We start from the raw sequence: 17,914 nt of genomic DNA on the forward strand, positions 1-17,914 counted from the left end.
CATTTTATCCAGTATTGTTCAGCCTATGGCTCGCAGGCCAGATATAGCCCTGAGTCATGTCATCTAGCTTGCAGGGCTCTCCATGGGTCCTTAAATTTGGTGGCAGGGAGCACCGACAATTAATAGTGCCACATCTCTCCCTGCACACCAGAATGGGCGCATGAACTGGATGCCATGTCTGGCAGCAGCAACCCAAGTATGCCACTCTGCAACGTGTTGTCTGTTTCCTAAACTGTAAGCCATGCAGTTGCATTTCCCAAAGTACCTACCTTCACGTTAATCAAGTTACCTGCAATATCAAACAGGCACAGCTACACTGCTTCCAGTGTAGGAGATGTCTTGAACACAGCAGCTAGTTATGTCAGAAAGGTCCACTATTGGGCAGGGTAAGTTTACAATTCAGACCATGCCCATGTGGTAATCATACAGGAGCTTGTGGAAAGCAAGAGTTAAAGCACTTGTTGAAGGACATATTTTGTCTGTGTCATATTTAATACAGGACAGGAGACAAAATAACACAACCCTGCCCATTTGGATCCTGACACAGGGATTTAAACAAGTAATGTTGGGCAGGGGGCTGTACCTGATGATCTTGCAAGGTCCCTTCCAGCCTTAATGTCTATGAAATCTATCTGATCACGATCTTTCCAATATGATCATGCATACAAATGAAATGGGACATTACTTGAGACATTTTGGGGAAAGGATTCCCAAATCTCTTTCCCAGAGTCCTACTGCAAAGGTGACTAAAACAAGTAAAAAATGAATCTAAGCTCACTTTTCTCAACCTGATCTCATCTCCTCCAGTATGCACACATGGTATGCTAATGCAAAGCTAATTTGTCTCTGCAGCTGGTCAATAAAATTTAGTGCCCTAAGTCTTTTCTCAGAAGGATGTTTCTGGAAAGCCCGCTACAAACTAGGGGTACATACACACATACTAACTTGCTGACAGGTAAGTTGACTTAACTGTCAGAGTGTACATACATAGGTGGAGCAGAGCTGACTTAAATGCAGTGCAAAATAATACGCCTCTGAGATGTATTATCTTGAGTTGCATTAGTTAAGTCAACTTAGCTCACAAGATGGCTGCCACCATGTCAAGAAGTTGTGTGTGTGTATGCTCCGACATGGCTTAAGTCGATTTAGCTAAATTGACTTAGTACGCATGTACGCAACCCAAGAAGGACAAGGCATGTTTGCAAATAATCCAGTTGTGTTTAAGTGCTTCAAAGCTGGGAACTCCAAAGCTCTGTTGGTCTCTGCATCATAGGACTTATGGTCATCCAACCAGGGAGCACTAACACATCCATGTGACCTATCAGTAGTTATAAAACACCTTGGGAATCGAAACATATGCTCTGGAGTGGAGGGTGGGGAGTGTGTATTTAATTAGAGCCAGTCTAATTGAAACACCTGCAGCATCATGTGTAGTCAGTATCCCACCATTCAAAATAGTGGTGGGTGTGCTTTAACTAAAGCTCATCAAACGAATTTTAGTTAAAGCACCCCGGCATTATTTTGAAATGCTGGATGCTGAATACATGTGACATCAAGGCTGCTGGAGAATGCTAATTAGCATGCCCCAGCAGACTCACAGCAGACTCAATTAATCGAGTCTGCTTAGACATGTGCTACTTATCACATGTTGGAGCAGATGTCCGTCACGTGCATAGGTGCCCCTTCAGCTCTGAATACTCTCAATGCATCCAGAACTCATAAACAATCACTTCTAATCAAATCTATAGAGGAAACAAATGAAACAGTGCCAAGTGTTGCCCACTTTCATGTTTTTACTATGAGTCTCATGATATTTAGTGTTGTAGTTTAAATCCTAGCTCCTGGAGGCATGTGATTAGGTGAGACTCTCAACTTCCTCTTACAAGAAGGAAGTGGTTGAGAAGAAAGGTTTGTAAACATGCCTTCCTGTTTCTGATCCTTGGAGTCAAATTAAAAAAACAAAACTATTTTAATTTTAAATATCTTTAATCAAATCTCATGCTTTTGTTGGGGCCTTGATAGAGAATTACTGACTATTGGGGTGATCTACTTTCCTAACTTTACCACTGGGAGCATGTGCACACAATCAAAACGTGCATGTGTGTGTGTGGGGGGAGAGGGTGCAGTGAAATAGGGTACACGTGCTCCACACCCACTGTGCCCTGAAATGATTGTAATGTAATCATCTTAAAGTGGTGTTGGGCGTACATCAAAGACAGAGAGGTTATTGGCAACAGAAACTACTGGCTAGGGATTCTCTACAGCACTTTCTTTTCAGGGTATAACATGAGGAGTGAGTATGCAATGGTATAGTGCAGCACTCTGTAGCATTCTCCCTTCAATGCCTGGTGTCATCCCACAATTAGAACCACAACTTTCTCTCTGCTAGCATACCCAAAGGCTATGGAAGAGATGCATTTCCTTTGCACACATTTGAGAGGGGTCACGCCATGCTGGGGAAGGTACAGTCCATATCACAATGCATTACAGAGTGCTTTACACATGAAAGTAAAGTGAAACAATAAACTCCATAGCAGTTTTAGCCAGAGTCAAACACTCCCAAGAGCAGAGTCTACATGTGTGCCTGGGACAGCAGCACTTTGGAGTGAAGCAACCCCCCACTGGCAGGGGACATGGGGGGTCAGCTCTGGGGTTCAGGTGTCAGTGTCAGGTGGGAGAGGGGCTGGCTGGGTGGGGAGGCAATCCAGCTCTGGCTCTTTAAGAAAAAAAAAAGAAGAAAAACTCAGGGACTCAGCAGCTCCTACAGTGGCCTTGGGGGCTCATGCAGAGCCCCCCACATGGTACGGGGCAGCAGGGGGCAATGGGGATCACCTCCCACCAGCAGGAACAGTGAGTCTGGGGGTTTGCGGGAGGTGGGGTTCTTAAAGGGCTGGAGCGGCAGCAGGTAGGGCAGCCATGGGAGGCTGGGACAGTGAGGGAAGGGGGGCATGTGCAGACCCCCCACACAGCATGGGGCAGTGAGGGGCAACAGGGCTTGCTCCCCCTGCCTGGCAGCACCCGCTGAGTTGGGGCTTCGTTTTTTTCCCAAAATGCTGGGAGTTGGGGCAGGTGGGGAAGCCATTGCTGGGCTGGGAGAGCAGGCAGGGGATGGGCTTGGGTGATTCGGAGATTACAGCAGCAGACAAATCTCTGAATCAGATTCAGCCGAACTGATTCGGGACAGTGATTTGAATCACCAAATCAAATCTCTGTTCCCCGAATCAGCTGAATCCAAAGGGAATACTAGCCGCTTCGCACAGGCCTAGTTCTCAGCTTGAGCAACAGTGCAGATCAGCCCTCAGGCTGGAACTGTAGGGAGCCTTTGCCCTGGGTCTGCAAGGAGCAGAGGAAGGTCTGTATGGATGTTATGTGAACAGGTGCCTTGGTGATAGATGCCAGAAACATACTAGAGTGAATCTGCACATGCAAAGAGGATTTGTGGACATAAACTAGATACAGCAGGCAGATCCCTTGCCAACCGCATCAGAGTATGTAGAGACAAAGGCTGTTTTTGAAAGTGTAGACCTTAATGCTGTTTTATTGGAGGGAAGGTCTATAGGTGAATGAACTCGTCTATGTTCCATGAAACTACCCATGTTCACACTAATATGTATTTTATCATGCACAGTTTTCTGGGGGCAATTTCAGTATCAGAGAACACACTTGAAAAGGAAGGTGACCCTGGTCATCTGCAAAATAGAGAAACTCTACTTTCCACTGATAAGCAGGTGGCATTAACCAGAGTAATAAGAATGATGCTGATATGGAACTGGCACACAGTTTCAGGACCCTGGTATGTTCTAGTTCATAACTGTTTTATCCTGTGCAAAGTCTGTCTAGGAGAAGCTAACTTCAATTACATAGTTGTTTTCTGTAAGTGAAAACAAGCCTATGTTGTAAGCAGATGAGCCTCTGGCCTTGTCCACACTAGGAAACTGAGTCAGTTTTGAAAATGTATTAGTGAACATAATTTTACTCATCGTTTTGCACCTTGTCTAAACATACACTTTAAATATTCCTTTTTGTACAGATTTAACCCCATCACTTAAGAAGTGTATTAGTTTTACTGAAATAGTTATACCATTACAAACCTAACGTGTATGCAGCTATGGCAGTATAAAGATGCCTTACACTGCTACAGGTCTTTTTTTCCTGTGAAGGAATAAACAAAATAATCACATTTGGATTGGTATAACTGTGTCCACACTAAGCTGACTGTATTGCTATATCTCTAGCAGCATAATTAAAGTTATAAAGTTGTCATGTGTATAAAAGACTTTCACATCTGTTTTGTAGCAGAAAGCGTGTATAAGAGAACAGAAGCTCAATAAGGAACCAGTATGTGTTGGGTTGGCCCAGGACTAATATACAAGAAAGATCATCTGCTCTTGTTACATTTTACACACAGAATTATCATAAATGAAAAAGATCAGAGAAAATTCTCTCTTTCTGGTTGATGTTCATTTGCCATGTCTGGTGCGTTTGACAGCCCTTCCATTCCTTTGAATAGTCAGTCGATCATTTCTCCCTTTTTATGTGCCTCTTCTGCACAGCAACAGAGAAGAAAAATATTTTAAGGAACAGGAAAACATGATTGTAAAAATAAAAACTGGCAGTGAAACTAAGGAGTAAACACAGAAATTGAAATGATGTCTTTTTCTTGGAATGGGCCAGATTTCAACTTTATTGAGTCTTTCTACTGATCATGAAAGGGGGCTTTTTGTGCCAGCTACAAAATAGCAGGGGGTTCATAGGTCCAAATGTTCAAAGTTAGATTTTAAAACAAAACCTACAACTCTCTTTGCATCTACACACAGGAAAAAACTCTGCAAAATCTGGTAGTTACATATCTAGGTGAGCTGCATGTTCACATACCCAAATCTGAGGTCTTGCCTATTTAGAAACTTGATCACAAGAAATGCTGCAGCTGTAGTTATAACAGGTAACGTTTGTCCCACTTTGAAAGAGTGACTGTTACTCTGTGGCCTTACAGTAAGTTTCCCATGGACTACTCATGCATTAGGATGACTACAAGTGTAACTATTTTTGTGCATCACTGGTAAATTGTCCATGTCTCAGCGTTAAATGTCTTGTTGACTTCTGAAGTACGTAAAGTGAGTGGATAATTTTTTCTATATAAAGAGGAAAAAACAATAAAGCAAGCCCCTATAGTCTAGATGATTTATTTTAGCTTAAAGGAAACAACACAATGAGAATACATATAAAATCTCCATGAGAGAGAAAAGTGGTGTTTGTCTCAGCCATCTGAGAGATAATTCTCTACCTCAAAGGTCAGTTCCAACTTGGACTGAGATTTTTTAAATGTATGAGGATCATAGCTACAACATTTATTCACAGCAAGAAGTTGCTTTTCACATTTTATAAAAGTTTAAAAGGCAAATTCAAAGTAAAGCACATGTAGTCAAGGCTAAAAAAGTGACATATCTGTGAAAACTTAATCTAAAAAAAGAAAATTTGAATTAAATAAAAATAATTGAACTGAAATAAAATTTTCACGCAGACTTCTGGGACCTGATTTTCAGCATGTTTCTGAGGGATAATGAAGAGTCAGTATATATTGTCAGGTTTGTTTATGGAAGGTTGACAACATGTCAAGTCCAATTACTGGGGGAGAGGTGTTTTTGCTGGAAACGGTAGTTAAGTAGTTTCTGGAGAACTAATGATGGGAAAACCTTAAAGGTTTGGATTCAATCAGGGTAAGCTCAAAAAAATTCAGCAGCCAGATCCTGACACTGCTCTATTCAATTCAAATGAAATGATGCTGCTTTACACTAAAGGGTCATCTTTCCCACAGAAGCTGTTTCTCTTTTCAGCTGAACCAGCTAAGTCAGAGATGAAATTCACCCAGGACCCCAGCTGCAACCACTCCTGCCTTTGGGAATTTTACATCTGGAACACTCTTTAGGCACAGGTAGAAGTGACAATTTTTTCCCAATCTGGCCCCTGAAACTGCTTTTTGGCCATGACCTAACACAAGTGCGCGGCTGCACAGTACTTTAAAAGGGCCCAATCCCACAACAGTCCGAACCCTTATTACATGAGTGTTCAGATGAAGGTGCTCCAAAGTGCAGCGCCTTCATTAACTTGTGTGTGCACAAGCGCCAGGAGCAGAGCTGGGCTGATGCAACCCAGCCATGCTCCCAGTGCTGTTTTCAGAAGGCAGGGGAGAAGGAGAGGAAGGAGCTCATTCTGGGGGTTGCCCAGCTGGCACTGGAGGGTGGGGCAGGTGGATTGGAGCCCTGCTCCCCACACTGAAAGGTGGGGAGACTCCAATCCACCCACTCCCTCACTCCAGCACAGGCTGGGGAAACCCCAGAACAGACCTGCCTCCCCTGTCTTCTCCCCCTCCCATTCTGAGACAGCTTCAGGGGCTGGGAGAGGTGGGTGAAGGTAGGGAAGAGGCTGCAGAGATGCAGCTACTCTTCCTCGTTTGGCTGCAAATTAGAGCTTGATCCTCCACCCTCCCAACCTAATGTCTGTTGGGTTGGAAGGACTGGCCTAACTTATGGCACTTTTTGTAAAGGGCCATGAGTTAGACTGGGGAGTTCCATTTTTGTCTGTGCCTAAATTCTCTCACCTAAACCCCTTCACTCAGCACAACTGGGCTAAAAACTGCCCAGCAACTTCCCCAACTATTTATGTTTCTGCTTCTATGAGCCAAAATTTGTTATTTTTAATCCACATATTCACTTCAGGTTCCAATCTGAAAAAATATAGGGTGTAGTGGGAAGAGATTATTGTTTTTTGAACCAGTTCATCAACCTCTATGACAGTGGGGACCAGCCTGTACCCTTTCCAGGTACCACTGTAACCCTGCTCAACCTGTTGTTCTGTTTTCTGATCTGTGGTCTGACTGACTCTGTGCTGGCTGGTCCTTCCCCAGTCTGCAGCATGCCACAAATAGAGGCTGCCCAGACCACTTGTGGCATGCTTGCCACAGGTTGGCCACCCCTGCCTCATGAGAAACCACCTCAGCTTTTAAAAGTCCTTAGCATTGTGACCCCCCATGTAAGCACAAAGTTCACATGTTAAAGTAAAAACAGTTTTGCTCAAGATTCCAGATGCCCAGGGTTATCACCTCTTTCCCCACACCTCCTTCAGCTGAACAAACCAACTGGAAAGAGTGATGCTGCTCAAGGGTTCGTTTGTTATTCTTTTGTGAATAATTATGTACACTGTTTAAAATATCTAAATCTGGGTCATTTGGTCTTTTTTGTGCAGGAGTATTAGGTCAGCTGGAGGGGGAAAATCATGTGTGTGGGACAAGGATTTGCCCTCAAGGTCCTTTGCAGAGATGCAAACCTCCTGTAGTGAGTTTGTCAAAATTCCTGCAAAATGGAAAACAGCAGACTGGCAGGCAGAGACAGTGCTCTAATGGTGTTATCCTAAAGGAAAGCTGAATGCTAGGCTTTCTGTGTTTTGAGAAGGCCTTTCTGAGGGATCGTTTACATGGGAAAAATGACATTGATTCCTGAATAGCTCTCCCACAATAGTCGTTCTGAAGTAATTCCCCTCAACTAGACACCGTTCTGAAATTACCTGGACTTTATTCTAGAATAACAACTATGTTTCTGAGGTGGTCTTAAGATAATTCATGCATTAACAAATTGATAAATTAGCCTTGAACAAATTAACTCTTACTTCAGAGTAAAGTGTGAATATATGGGAGTTAAACCAGATTAACTAAAAAGGAATATTTATTTGGGTCAAGGCCTGAGACAGTGTCAGAGACTATATGAGGTCAGGTTTTTAAGGCTCGTTTACACCTGGGGGAAAAAAAAGACTAGTACAGCTAGTCTAGAATAACTAGTCTACTATAACTATTCCAGAACAACTGTGCTGTATAGAATAATAAAATAATAATAATAAAAGTGGTATATTTATTTTAAGCCAGAATAAAAGATTTATTTTGGAATAATTATTCTGCTTTGTGTTGGGAGTAGTTAACTATTCAGTCACTTATTTTGGAACAGGTCACCTATATAGAGAGCTATTCTGGACTAGCTATTCCAGTTGATTCCTCTGAGTAGAGATGCCACAATATTTTATAACTCATGGACACTTTAAAAACACTGAGCCAAATCCTCCGCTGAAATGTATCACCAGAGGGGATGGCACAATCCAGGCTGTGGAGCAGCACCTTTTGGTCGACATGGTGCTAGGATAAATCTCGCTGCCTAAATCAGTGGGGGTCAACTTCTCTGCCAGGCATGCCACAAATTAGCTCTGCACTGTTCCCAAAAGCCATTCTGATCCCTTTCCCCTGTCAAATCTGCTGCTCTGCTTTCTGCTCCCTGCCCTGTACTGCCTGCCCAATCGGCCTCTGTGCTTTTTGCTTCCTACTCCATGTCCCCTGCCTGATCTGCAGCTCTGCTACATGCCACACACAGACACTTGTGTTACATGTGCTGCAGGTTAGTTATCTCCCAGGAGATGGGGAGAATAGGCAATTATTCCCTTAGTCCTTGCTGCTCTGTGTTCTAATCCACCATGACTTGGATGGAATAGTCCATAAGCATTGGTGTCACATGTTAATTTCAATAGCATTCTGCTAATTGACATTAGCTGAGGAACTGGCACTTAGCATCTGACTTGCATCCATGCCTATTCTCAACATCTGAGGACTAGAAAGGCCTTTGGCACCAATGGAATTCCAAATACTCCACAATGTTATCAAAACACTTTCCCTCTGATCTACCTTAATTAAAAAAATGCGTTGCTCATGGCTGCCATACTTCTTGGGCCTGTTATGGAAGTTCTGCACCACGTCTCCACTAGTCTCAGGGATGGATGCTCTTGAATGCACTTTGTCTACTAGCTTTGATCCTGGTGTGAGATGAAGGCCTCTGTTTACTGCACACTTGAGAGCAGCCACAGGAGATACCTCTGCAATGGCACCAGTAAAGTATGACATTTCTGGTATTGGAGTATGCAAGCAGGAATGGGTGGAGGGTGTGTACTCCAGAGCATCTCTCCCCTGAACGCCCAGGGACGCAATATAGCCACACCCTATTTCCATTGAATGGAAGAAGAGAAGGATGTGGCCTTCCTCCCATGACCTGAACAGAGAGATACATGATTTCACAGATCAGGGGGGAGGGAGGTACAATGTTTTTGGTAGGTGTGCCATAAATTAACCTGCACCTTCCACACCTACCTCCTTTGTCTGCCTGGGCTGCTTCTGTGCTTTCTTTTTCTTGCTCTGTGCTCCCTGATCCATCTGCTGCTTTGGTTTTTGCTTCCTTTCCTATCTGCCCTATGCTGGTTTCCCCTCCCTGATCTGCCACGTGCTACCTAGAGAGGCTGCCCACTAGGGCTGTGCGAAGCTTTGGTCCCTGATTCGATTCGGTGGAAATTTGGCCTGATTCAGTGGCCGAATCTCCAAATCTGAATTGAATCAGGAGATCCTTTAAGTACCATGCCTGGTACCTCGAGACATGTAGAAAAAACATTTAAAACTGTGTCTATGGCTGAACTGCTGATTCTCTGAATCAGCATCGAATAGTCACAGTTGGATTCAGCCGAATCAAATCAGGGACAGTGATCTGAATCAACGAATTGAATCACTGTCCCCGATTCAGGCTGAATCCAAATTGAATACGGCCTGTTTCGCACACCCCATCTGCCCATGCCACTTGTGACAGCTTGGTCACTCTTATCTAAGATTATAGTGCCCCTTCTCCTCCCATAAAGTGCCATCATACAGGAAATACAATTCTTTTTTCCTTATACTTGGGATCACTGAAATTTCATTTAAACAGAACCTTTGTCTGTGATGTTGGTATCTAGCAGTACGGTACATAGGGAAGGTGGTCATTGAAAATACTTTCCATAATAAATACCTGTACTCTTCTATCGTACAATAGAGGAGTATTCCACGCATCATTATCTGGGAGCTCAAATGCAACAATACTGTGAGAACCAGCATTACAGCTGCCCATTTCAGACTGTCACCTATGTCAGAAAGTACAAAAGTCACCTTGAACTTGCAAGATAGGGGAGCCCAGTATATGCAAATTATATTAGAGCCTGATTAATGAACAAACGAAATGTTATTCAAGACAACTTATGTGACTAGGTAGAATGAATGGCTAAAACACTAAATGAGAGCTATGTCCTATTCTCTCATTTTGTATAGAACCAGACCAACTAGAAGAGGGATTAGCAGTTTACGTGCTTCAGATGAGCATGTCTAGTTCAGTAGGTAGAGGGTGAGACAGACTGTTGATGCCTGATCTTCTTTTCTGCCTGCTGATGCTGACCAATCAGAAATCTCTGCATTAATCTTAATTCACAAGACAGCGAGATGAATTTTGTGCTTATTCAATGTCCATTGCAGTTGCTTAGGGTGCAATTAAATGAAGAAAAGGGAGACCATGTGTGTCCTTCTCCTTCTCAAACAAGCTTTGTGGTCCTATGCATTTTACATATTTTACAGAGCTTTGCCAGGAGCTCTGGTTAGCACTCTAGCAGCCAAAGGTTTAATCACTCAGCAACTGCAACACTTAAATGCATTTCTGGATTTCGTTCTTAGTCTCTTTGCGCCTCATCCCAGTCTTTAAGATGCAAATAATAGCACTGGCTCAGCCGTATAGATGATGTGAGAATAATGGGTTAAAAAAATTGAGAGTCACCCAGAGTGTGATCATGAGAGATACCAGATGCCATGGTAGTGGGGGGCCATTACATATCTAGGGAGTTTATCTGATATAAGGGAGAGCAGAATTTGGTTCATTATGTGCATGAAAAATGGCAACACTATTTATATTAAAGTGTAGATGGCATATATCTTGCTTCGTAATAATAAGTGAATGTTAAGGCTAATGAAAGTAAGTATTGACAAATATTTGTAATGGCTTTTTTGCTGAGTTAAGGCTTAAGAGTTAATTTTCTAGGATGATTTATGAAGTATAAATTAAGAATTATTCATGTGCAAATGTTACCTTCATCTTTCCAAACTGTCACATATGGAAGCTCATTTGTATTCTCTCACAGCTGTTTTTTCTAAGAGTGGAATAAGTGAAAGAGAGCCATGTGATCATACAGTAAAAAAAAAAAAAGAAAAGAAAAGAAAAGCCATACATTCTTTTAGATTAAGACATTTAAGTTAAAACCATGTATTAGTAGAACCTCTATACCATTAAAAATCCTATCCTCTCTAAAGTGGAAGCAAAATTACATTTCAGATTAAGTGCTTATGTATTTCAGTTATTGAGAAATATACAGAGAGAGATTCACAATATTGATATCCTTCGTATAAGAGAATTGTGAGATAAATTAATGCATTATAACAACTAATTTTTCATTCAGTGGCTAAGTTTAGTATTACAGTGTTGCTTATTATATTACTGGCAGTCACCAGATTGCATACATTGTAAGCTGTCATATATATTTCATTTAACTAAATAGGCAGTTAGATCTTGGAAACCATACTATGATGGTTGTACTACAGTTCTTAGAAGTAGGTCATATCACCACTGAAGTTCCTTCTCTCTGCTGAAGTCTGACCAAATCATTTCTTGGAAGCAGTTGCTACCTTCAGGACACACTGTCACAAACAAAACCATTACCAGATGTCAAAACATTCAACAGTTAACATAGCGGAATTAGAGTCACGTGGCATAAGAAACTAACAGTCATCTGGAATTTGCTCATTTTTAACCTACGCTGTAAAGAATCTTGTAAAACCTCAACTTCGACTTTATTTTTCCAGCCCTGATATTGTCATACTAGCATGTATCAGTGCTGAGTTAAAGATATGATGTAGCATAATGATAAATTGTATAATATTAAAGAGGGGAAGAATGCCTGAGCATTGAGGAATTGACCTGGTCAAGTGTGTGAGATTTTGTCCTGTAGCATCAAGAAGAGCAGCACAGACCATGCTGTCCCAGAGGAAGGGACTTTAAGTTGCTTTCTCTACCTTGAGCTGTTTCAAGAGTGGAAGAAATGCCTCAGAGGCTCTACAGCTCTGCAAGTTGAGGCCCCACACATCTCTATTTCCAGCCATTAGTGGGCCACATTGTGGGTAAAGAGCATACTTGGGGAATCCAGAGATCAAAAACCTGTTTCCTGCTCTGCATCATGGGAAATTACACAATATATTTGTGCCTCAGTTTCCTCATCTAGAAAGTAGAAAGAACATTTACATAATTCTCAAAGGTGTTTGTAAAAAGCTTTGTGTGAGACACCACGCATATACAAAATGTGTATTACTAATTCCAAGCCTTACTACATAGACAATACAATATACTGCCTCAAATCATAGTCAGCATTAACATCAGGTTTATCAGGCTTACCCAGGTATATAACAAAGGAAATGTGAATGGACCGACTGTGTTGTGATGAATGCAGCCAAAGACTAATTGCTTTCAACCACTTGAGAAAGGCAGGTAATCTCATCTAAAATGCTCATATTTCAAGGCAATTAATTGTCTGAATTTAACCAGATTCATGTAGCATTCAGAACTCTTATTAAGTAATTAAATGCATCATTTTACACAGCAGATTTTTTTTTAATAAAACTATTGTTGCATCTCACAAAGAATGAACCATGCCAGTACAACAGTAAAGGTGACTAAAATTCTGAGATAAACACCCTTAACTCAACCCAGCTATCATACATGATGAAATAAATGCAGCTATAACAACTGGAAGTTTATTCCCAATATTCCTTGTTTTAGTGAACCTCTCAATAAAGTCCTCATGCTGTGATCTACACTGACATTAACAATCTCTCAGTACTTCACATAGGTATGAGAGTCTGCTAAATCAGTTTGTAATGTTTTTGTGGCCCAGGACAAATACCTAATATCAAAATTGTTGAAATCCATTTAATTTACAAAGCAAACCAATCTTCTATCCAGGGTTAGGAAAGCTGAACTATTTAACTACATCTGTGTCTGAACTCATAGGCTGTAATCTTAGCTGGTGTGAGTTGTCTGAAATTCACTGACTTAAAGGAATCACAGCAATCTGCCCAGGAGGTAAAAATCCAGTTCTGGGAGTTTAAAGATTGATACAACAGCATTGTGGTAATGAACCTTGAAGACACTGATTTTTGTCTCTACAGCCATCATCTGCTACAATTCCATGTAACGGACCACTAACTTACAATTTGCTGTGCAAATACACATATCTGTTGGCCCTGTTTGCTTCCATACAAAGAAGCAAACAAATAGAAGTGCATTCTTATGCCCCAAACAAATTTTGGTGAACAGCTGTACTGCCAAAACTATGTATAACCTGACTGTGCCTTGTGCTGGAGAATATCAAATATAAACTGCTTTGCCTGAGAAGTGTAAGAACAAGCAATTGCTAAAATGGCCCAAGCATTTAGGGTAGTTAGATCCAGAAGACTCTGGTTTCTAGATATTACGTTTTTCTAAGTTTAATCTGGACTACAGCTGTCATTATAAACGTGTGGATGTCTGTAGTCTGAATTAAATTTGGCTCCAGTCAAATTAACTAATCCTCATTGAATGAGGATTAAAGTGCAGACTAGGGCATTCCAAATTAGGCAATTTAAACTGTATTAATGAACATGTATATACAGTGTTGCTTTTAGGAGACACAGTCTTTAGGAACTCAGATAAGCATTCCTTAGGCATGCAGATAAGCACTGCAAATTGGGTTTTTGCAACATAACATGGGTTGTCCCCTTCCCCTAGCCTTTACCAAGTCAAAAGTAAACACCTTTACAAAGTCAAATGTGCCATCTCACCTGACTAAATATCAGTATCCTGACCAAGTCCCCAGTTCTGCCCAAGCACATGGGCTACTGGTTTGTGAAAAGGGGGTAAACCTTCTTGATCATCTATTAACCCGTCATTTGAACAGTTAACATGGTTTACAAAATGGTGAGCACATCTACAAATGGCCACTATGTTCAAAGGGCTAATCAGGTGCAATTGGAACCATTGCATGGGGATTTCCTTTCTTGAACTTAGGGTCCTCCTTTGCTACACTCTCTCTCTTTTTTTTTCTTTTTTTAAAATTTTTTTTATGTATTTTACTCAACTATAGGGAAGGAGGTTGACCCTTCCTCCTGGAAAGGCCTAACAGTAATAAGTGCCTTCTATGAATATCAGGCATAGAGATGACAGGCCCATTGCTCCTCACGAGAGCCCGCAGTGTGGAGGCACATTTAGAAGCATCAGTGAGTATGGCAGATGTGTTTGGGTCTCTCATCTATCCTCTGCTAGTATGTTGCCTATGGGGACCAGGGCATAATTTAGGCAGCCCACAAGGCTGCTATAATCAGTGCCAGCTGTTACTTCATTTCCTGGCAGCCTCAGTATAAGCCCCTTTTGTCACTGTGTCAGGCCTAGTACAAAGCCCCAATACAAGTATATGTCCTCAGCCCCAAAATTAAAGAGATATAAACACAGCTCACATTTGTGTTTGGGAAAGATTTACACTGAACTTCCCTAACTGTAACCACTAATCAGTTATTGGCCTTGCTCCAACCTACAACTCCCAAAGTCCGTTCGTGTCAGTTGGGGAATAGGTTGTATGGATGTAAATCAACATAGTGGACTGAAAGTCAACATGACATCTCTGATTTACACCAGCCAAATAGCTGACTCAGTAAAATACCTTACAAGATTTTACCTGAGGAGGTAATGTTTTTTAGCTACATATACAAAAAGAAAATACACTGGAATAATGAAGTCAAATGTCTTTGGGAACAAGCTTCCCAAAGACATTTGTTACAAGGATTTCATAAAAAGCTAAAGTCAGCTTGCTTAGAAACAGTTAATATGACAAAGAAGATAGCCAGCTTACAAATGCCAGTCAGCTTAAAAAATGCAAAGATGACACTGAAGATGCATGCTATTGCTGTGCTACATCAAATCGTGGTAGCCAGAAAAAATTTTCTTTCTCTGGTATCTAATGGCAGCCTGAACAAAATGGCAACTCATGCCGCCCCACAGAAACGCGATCATGTTATTGACTGATCACACAGAAGGTGTGTGTCACCCGTAGCTTTATGGTGACAGTGATGGAGCATTTGCTTAGGCTGCAATCAATTACTTTTAAATGCATTATGTCTACAAAAAATGCAATCAAGGCTAAAAAACCATATGAAGGAGATATAGAGATACAGGAAAAGACTTATGTGTGTAGCATAACTTTAGATCTAAGGTTTGAGAGTGTGTGTACCAAATATACTCTGCACCCAGATTCCCAAATGTGTGTGTACATACACAAGAAAATATATAGAGTATGCTATCAGTAAAGAACACACACATGCACATGAACACACTGAAGTATGTATTTTGTGTGTAAAACATAGCGTATAATCCCATTATTTCAAAAATAAACTCCAGGATCCCTGGTGCAAAGATGGATCAAAGATGCCTTACTCAGGTGAATAATTCCAATGATTTCCATAGGATTACTTGCCGAAATTTGTCTGGCAATATTTGGCCCCCAAATCTTGTCATAATGCCTCTTTACTCACTGGATACACAAGCATTGTGTGTATAAGGTTCTGCTTTACTTACATACACATATGAAGACAAGTTTCCCTACCTGCAGCAAAAAATATAAAAATATCTGGGACAACATGCTTTAATGCTAAGCACCTGCAGCTATTATGGGCTTGAAAGGAACCTGGAGCTGTTCAGCAGCCTGAAAAAAAATCAGTGCACATCTGTATGTTGACATACACATGTGCCTGCCCCTCTATTGGCATATATGAATGCATAAGATTTACAGTGACATGTATGCTTCATAACTTAACAGTTCAAATAAACCTTTATACATACGCACTCAGATACACAGACACAGACACACACACACCCTAATGACAGGCACTAGAAAAATCTAAAACAGCTATATGTAGTCAGAGAGAACCCGCTGAAGCCATGCCATGCACACCCATATTCACAATGACTGGTGTCTTTTCACTATATATAATAAATACCAGCATTTCATAATATTATAGACATACTGTATGTGCCCACACCCTTCTGCTTCTATGCAATCTAAAGCATTTCATTAATGGGGTCCTGGAGATGAGAAACATACAGAATGAGGAAGAGACAGGACATGATTAGCTAGATGAGATAGGCTCCGGCAGTGAAAGCTGCTTCATGTCGGAGCAGGTTCTTCCCAGCTTTCAGACGTGTGATCTGCATGTCTAATAATAAAAGATTTAGTCAATCCATCGTTTCTGGCATCAGTCCCTTACCTTGAAATGCTGCAGCTGAAGTATCTGGTCCTCAAGCTGTTGCCTCTTGTCTTCTATTTCTGTCTGCCTTTTTCTTTTTTCCTTAGGAAAATAAACGAGAAAGAGATGGGTGCCTAAAGGACTGCAGATTCTTAAAAAAGAATTTAAGCAGCCAAGCACATTTGTACAGATGTCCCCAATTCCATCCACACAAGCATTTCACCTGCTCCTCTGTCTGTGGGTATGCAAACAGCAGCGTCCTTGGAACATGTCAGCTAAGGACTAGCTACTTGTTCACTGAGCAGGAGAAATTCTCCTTACTCACACACAACTATAGGGAGCAGCAACTGAATACACAGTCCCAGAGCGGGGAAATGGGCATAATAGCTAACAGTGGAGTTAAAAGAACAAAGATATCCTCTTACACACTACTTATCAGCTCAAAAATTATTGCTTACTCGGTGTGACAGAATGATAATATTGTAATGCAAGTTAATGGTTACATAAAGAAGGGCTAGTACTAAGATCACAGACCCCACAACTAAAGTTAGTGATAAAACTCCACCTGAGTTTGACAGGAACAGCATCTATTCAAAGTCAGACTGATCTGCATTTTGTATACAGATATGCTGTACAACCCAGGACCCAGCCTCAGTACCAAACCGTTTTCAGTACAAATGAACACTGTGCCCTTTAATAACTGGAACTCGTTGGCACCTTTTTTAACAATCTGAGCAGAAAAAAAACAAAGACTGAGTTGCCCAAACTACCATCTCAGATCTAATAATGTTCCCTGAAAACAGAGTTAGTCCAGTGCAGGGTGGTTTTTGTTTTTTTTTAGTTTGTTGGCATCTTGCTCACTAAGACACTATAGTATTCTGGTAGGACTACAGATGCAACACATGCTTCACTTAGCAGTGGATTCTTCCTTGCCTTGCTATGGAAGAACATTGTTTCCTTAACCCCAGAAGTTGTGAATGAGCAACCACTTGCTTCCAGATTACTCATATGCTGCCAGCAGAAGCTGGGTATCAGCTGGGTATCCTGAATCCACCTGGATGAACAGAGGAGCTGCCCTATGCCCTCCCCCCCCCCCCCCCCCCCCCGATTAGTGTTCCTCTTGTAGGTGTTGAAGATAGGATGTAAGAAGACACAGAAATGTCCCAAGCCCACCTAGGGATTTTGGAATTGCTTGTCTTATCCCTGTAAGCATGCATCGTAGTTAACATGAGATTAATTTGTAAAGATTTTAAAGGAAGCCAAATATAACCTAATGCAGCAACATTTCCCAAACTGTGAAGGTCCTGGTGGAGGCAAAACTATGGGCAAAAGTGTTGTAGAAAAGCATCAAATTAAATGCTGTGGCTACGGGGGAGGAAGCGGGGCAGAAGGGGAGGCACAAGACTGGCTAACCTTACTGTGGTAGGGCCTAAACCCCGAAGTCTGAGAAACAATGAGTACAGCTTTAAAGACTGCTATCTTTGGGCTTTACAGTAGTAGAAATCAGGTCTGGGTAAGGAATTCTCCACTTTTCAGTGGTTCAAAGCTTCCATTTCCAACCCTGAAAACCCGTAGGGAAAAGTTGACACATGTTCTGGATTGAATCTCATCCACGCTGGGCCTCCAACAGGCATGATTTTTTAAAGGAGGATTTCCACATTTAGAAGAAACACGAACCATTTTGTAACAGGCTAATTCCAAAGAGTAGAAAGCCAT

At 41.5% G+C, this 17,914-nt stretch overlaps 1 protein-coding gene across 8 annotated transcripts in view; it reads right to left on the reverse strand.

Annotated features, from left to right (window-relative positions):
- The window catches only part of PALM2AKAP2 (PALM2 and AKAP2 fusion), a 472,880-nt gene that overhangs the window by 362,547 nt on the left and 92,419 nt on the right, over nucleotides 1-17,914 (reverse strand). For all 8 annotated transcript variants that reach the window (XM_090038872.1, XM_090038871.1, XM_090038869.1 and 5 more), the window contains exon 2: nucleotides 16,220-16,300. In XM_090038872.1, the coding sequence (XP_089894998.1) occupies nucleotides 16,220-16,300 (81 nt within the window). The remainder of the gene's footprint in view (nucleotides 1-16,219; nucleotides 16,301-17,914) is intronic.

This window comes from Crocodylus siamensis, chromosome 3 (genome assembly GCF_052110815.1).
Source record: "Crocodylus siamensis isolate JL-2025a chromosome 3, ASM5211081v1, whole genome shotgun sequence".
Classification (NCBI taxonomy): Eukaryota; Metazoa; Chordata; order Crocodylia; family Crocodylidae; genus Crocodylus; species Crocodylus siamensis.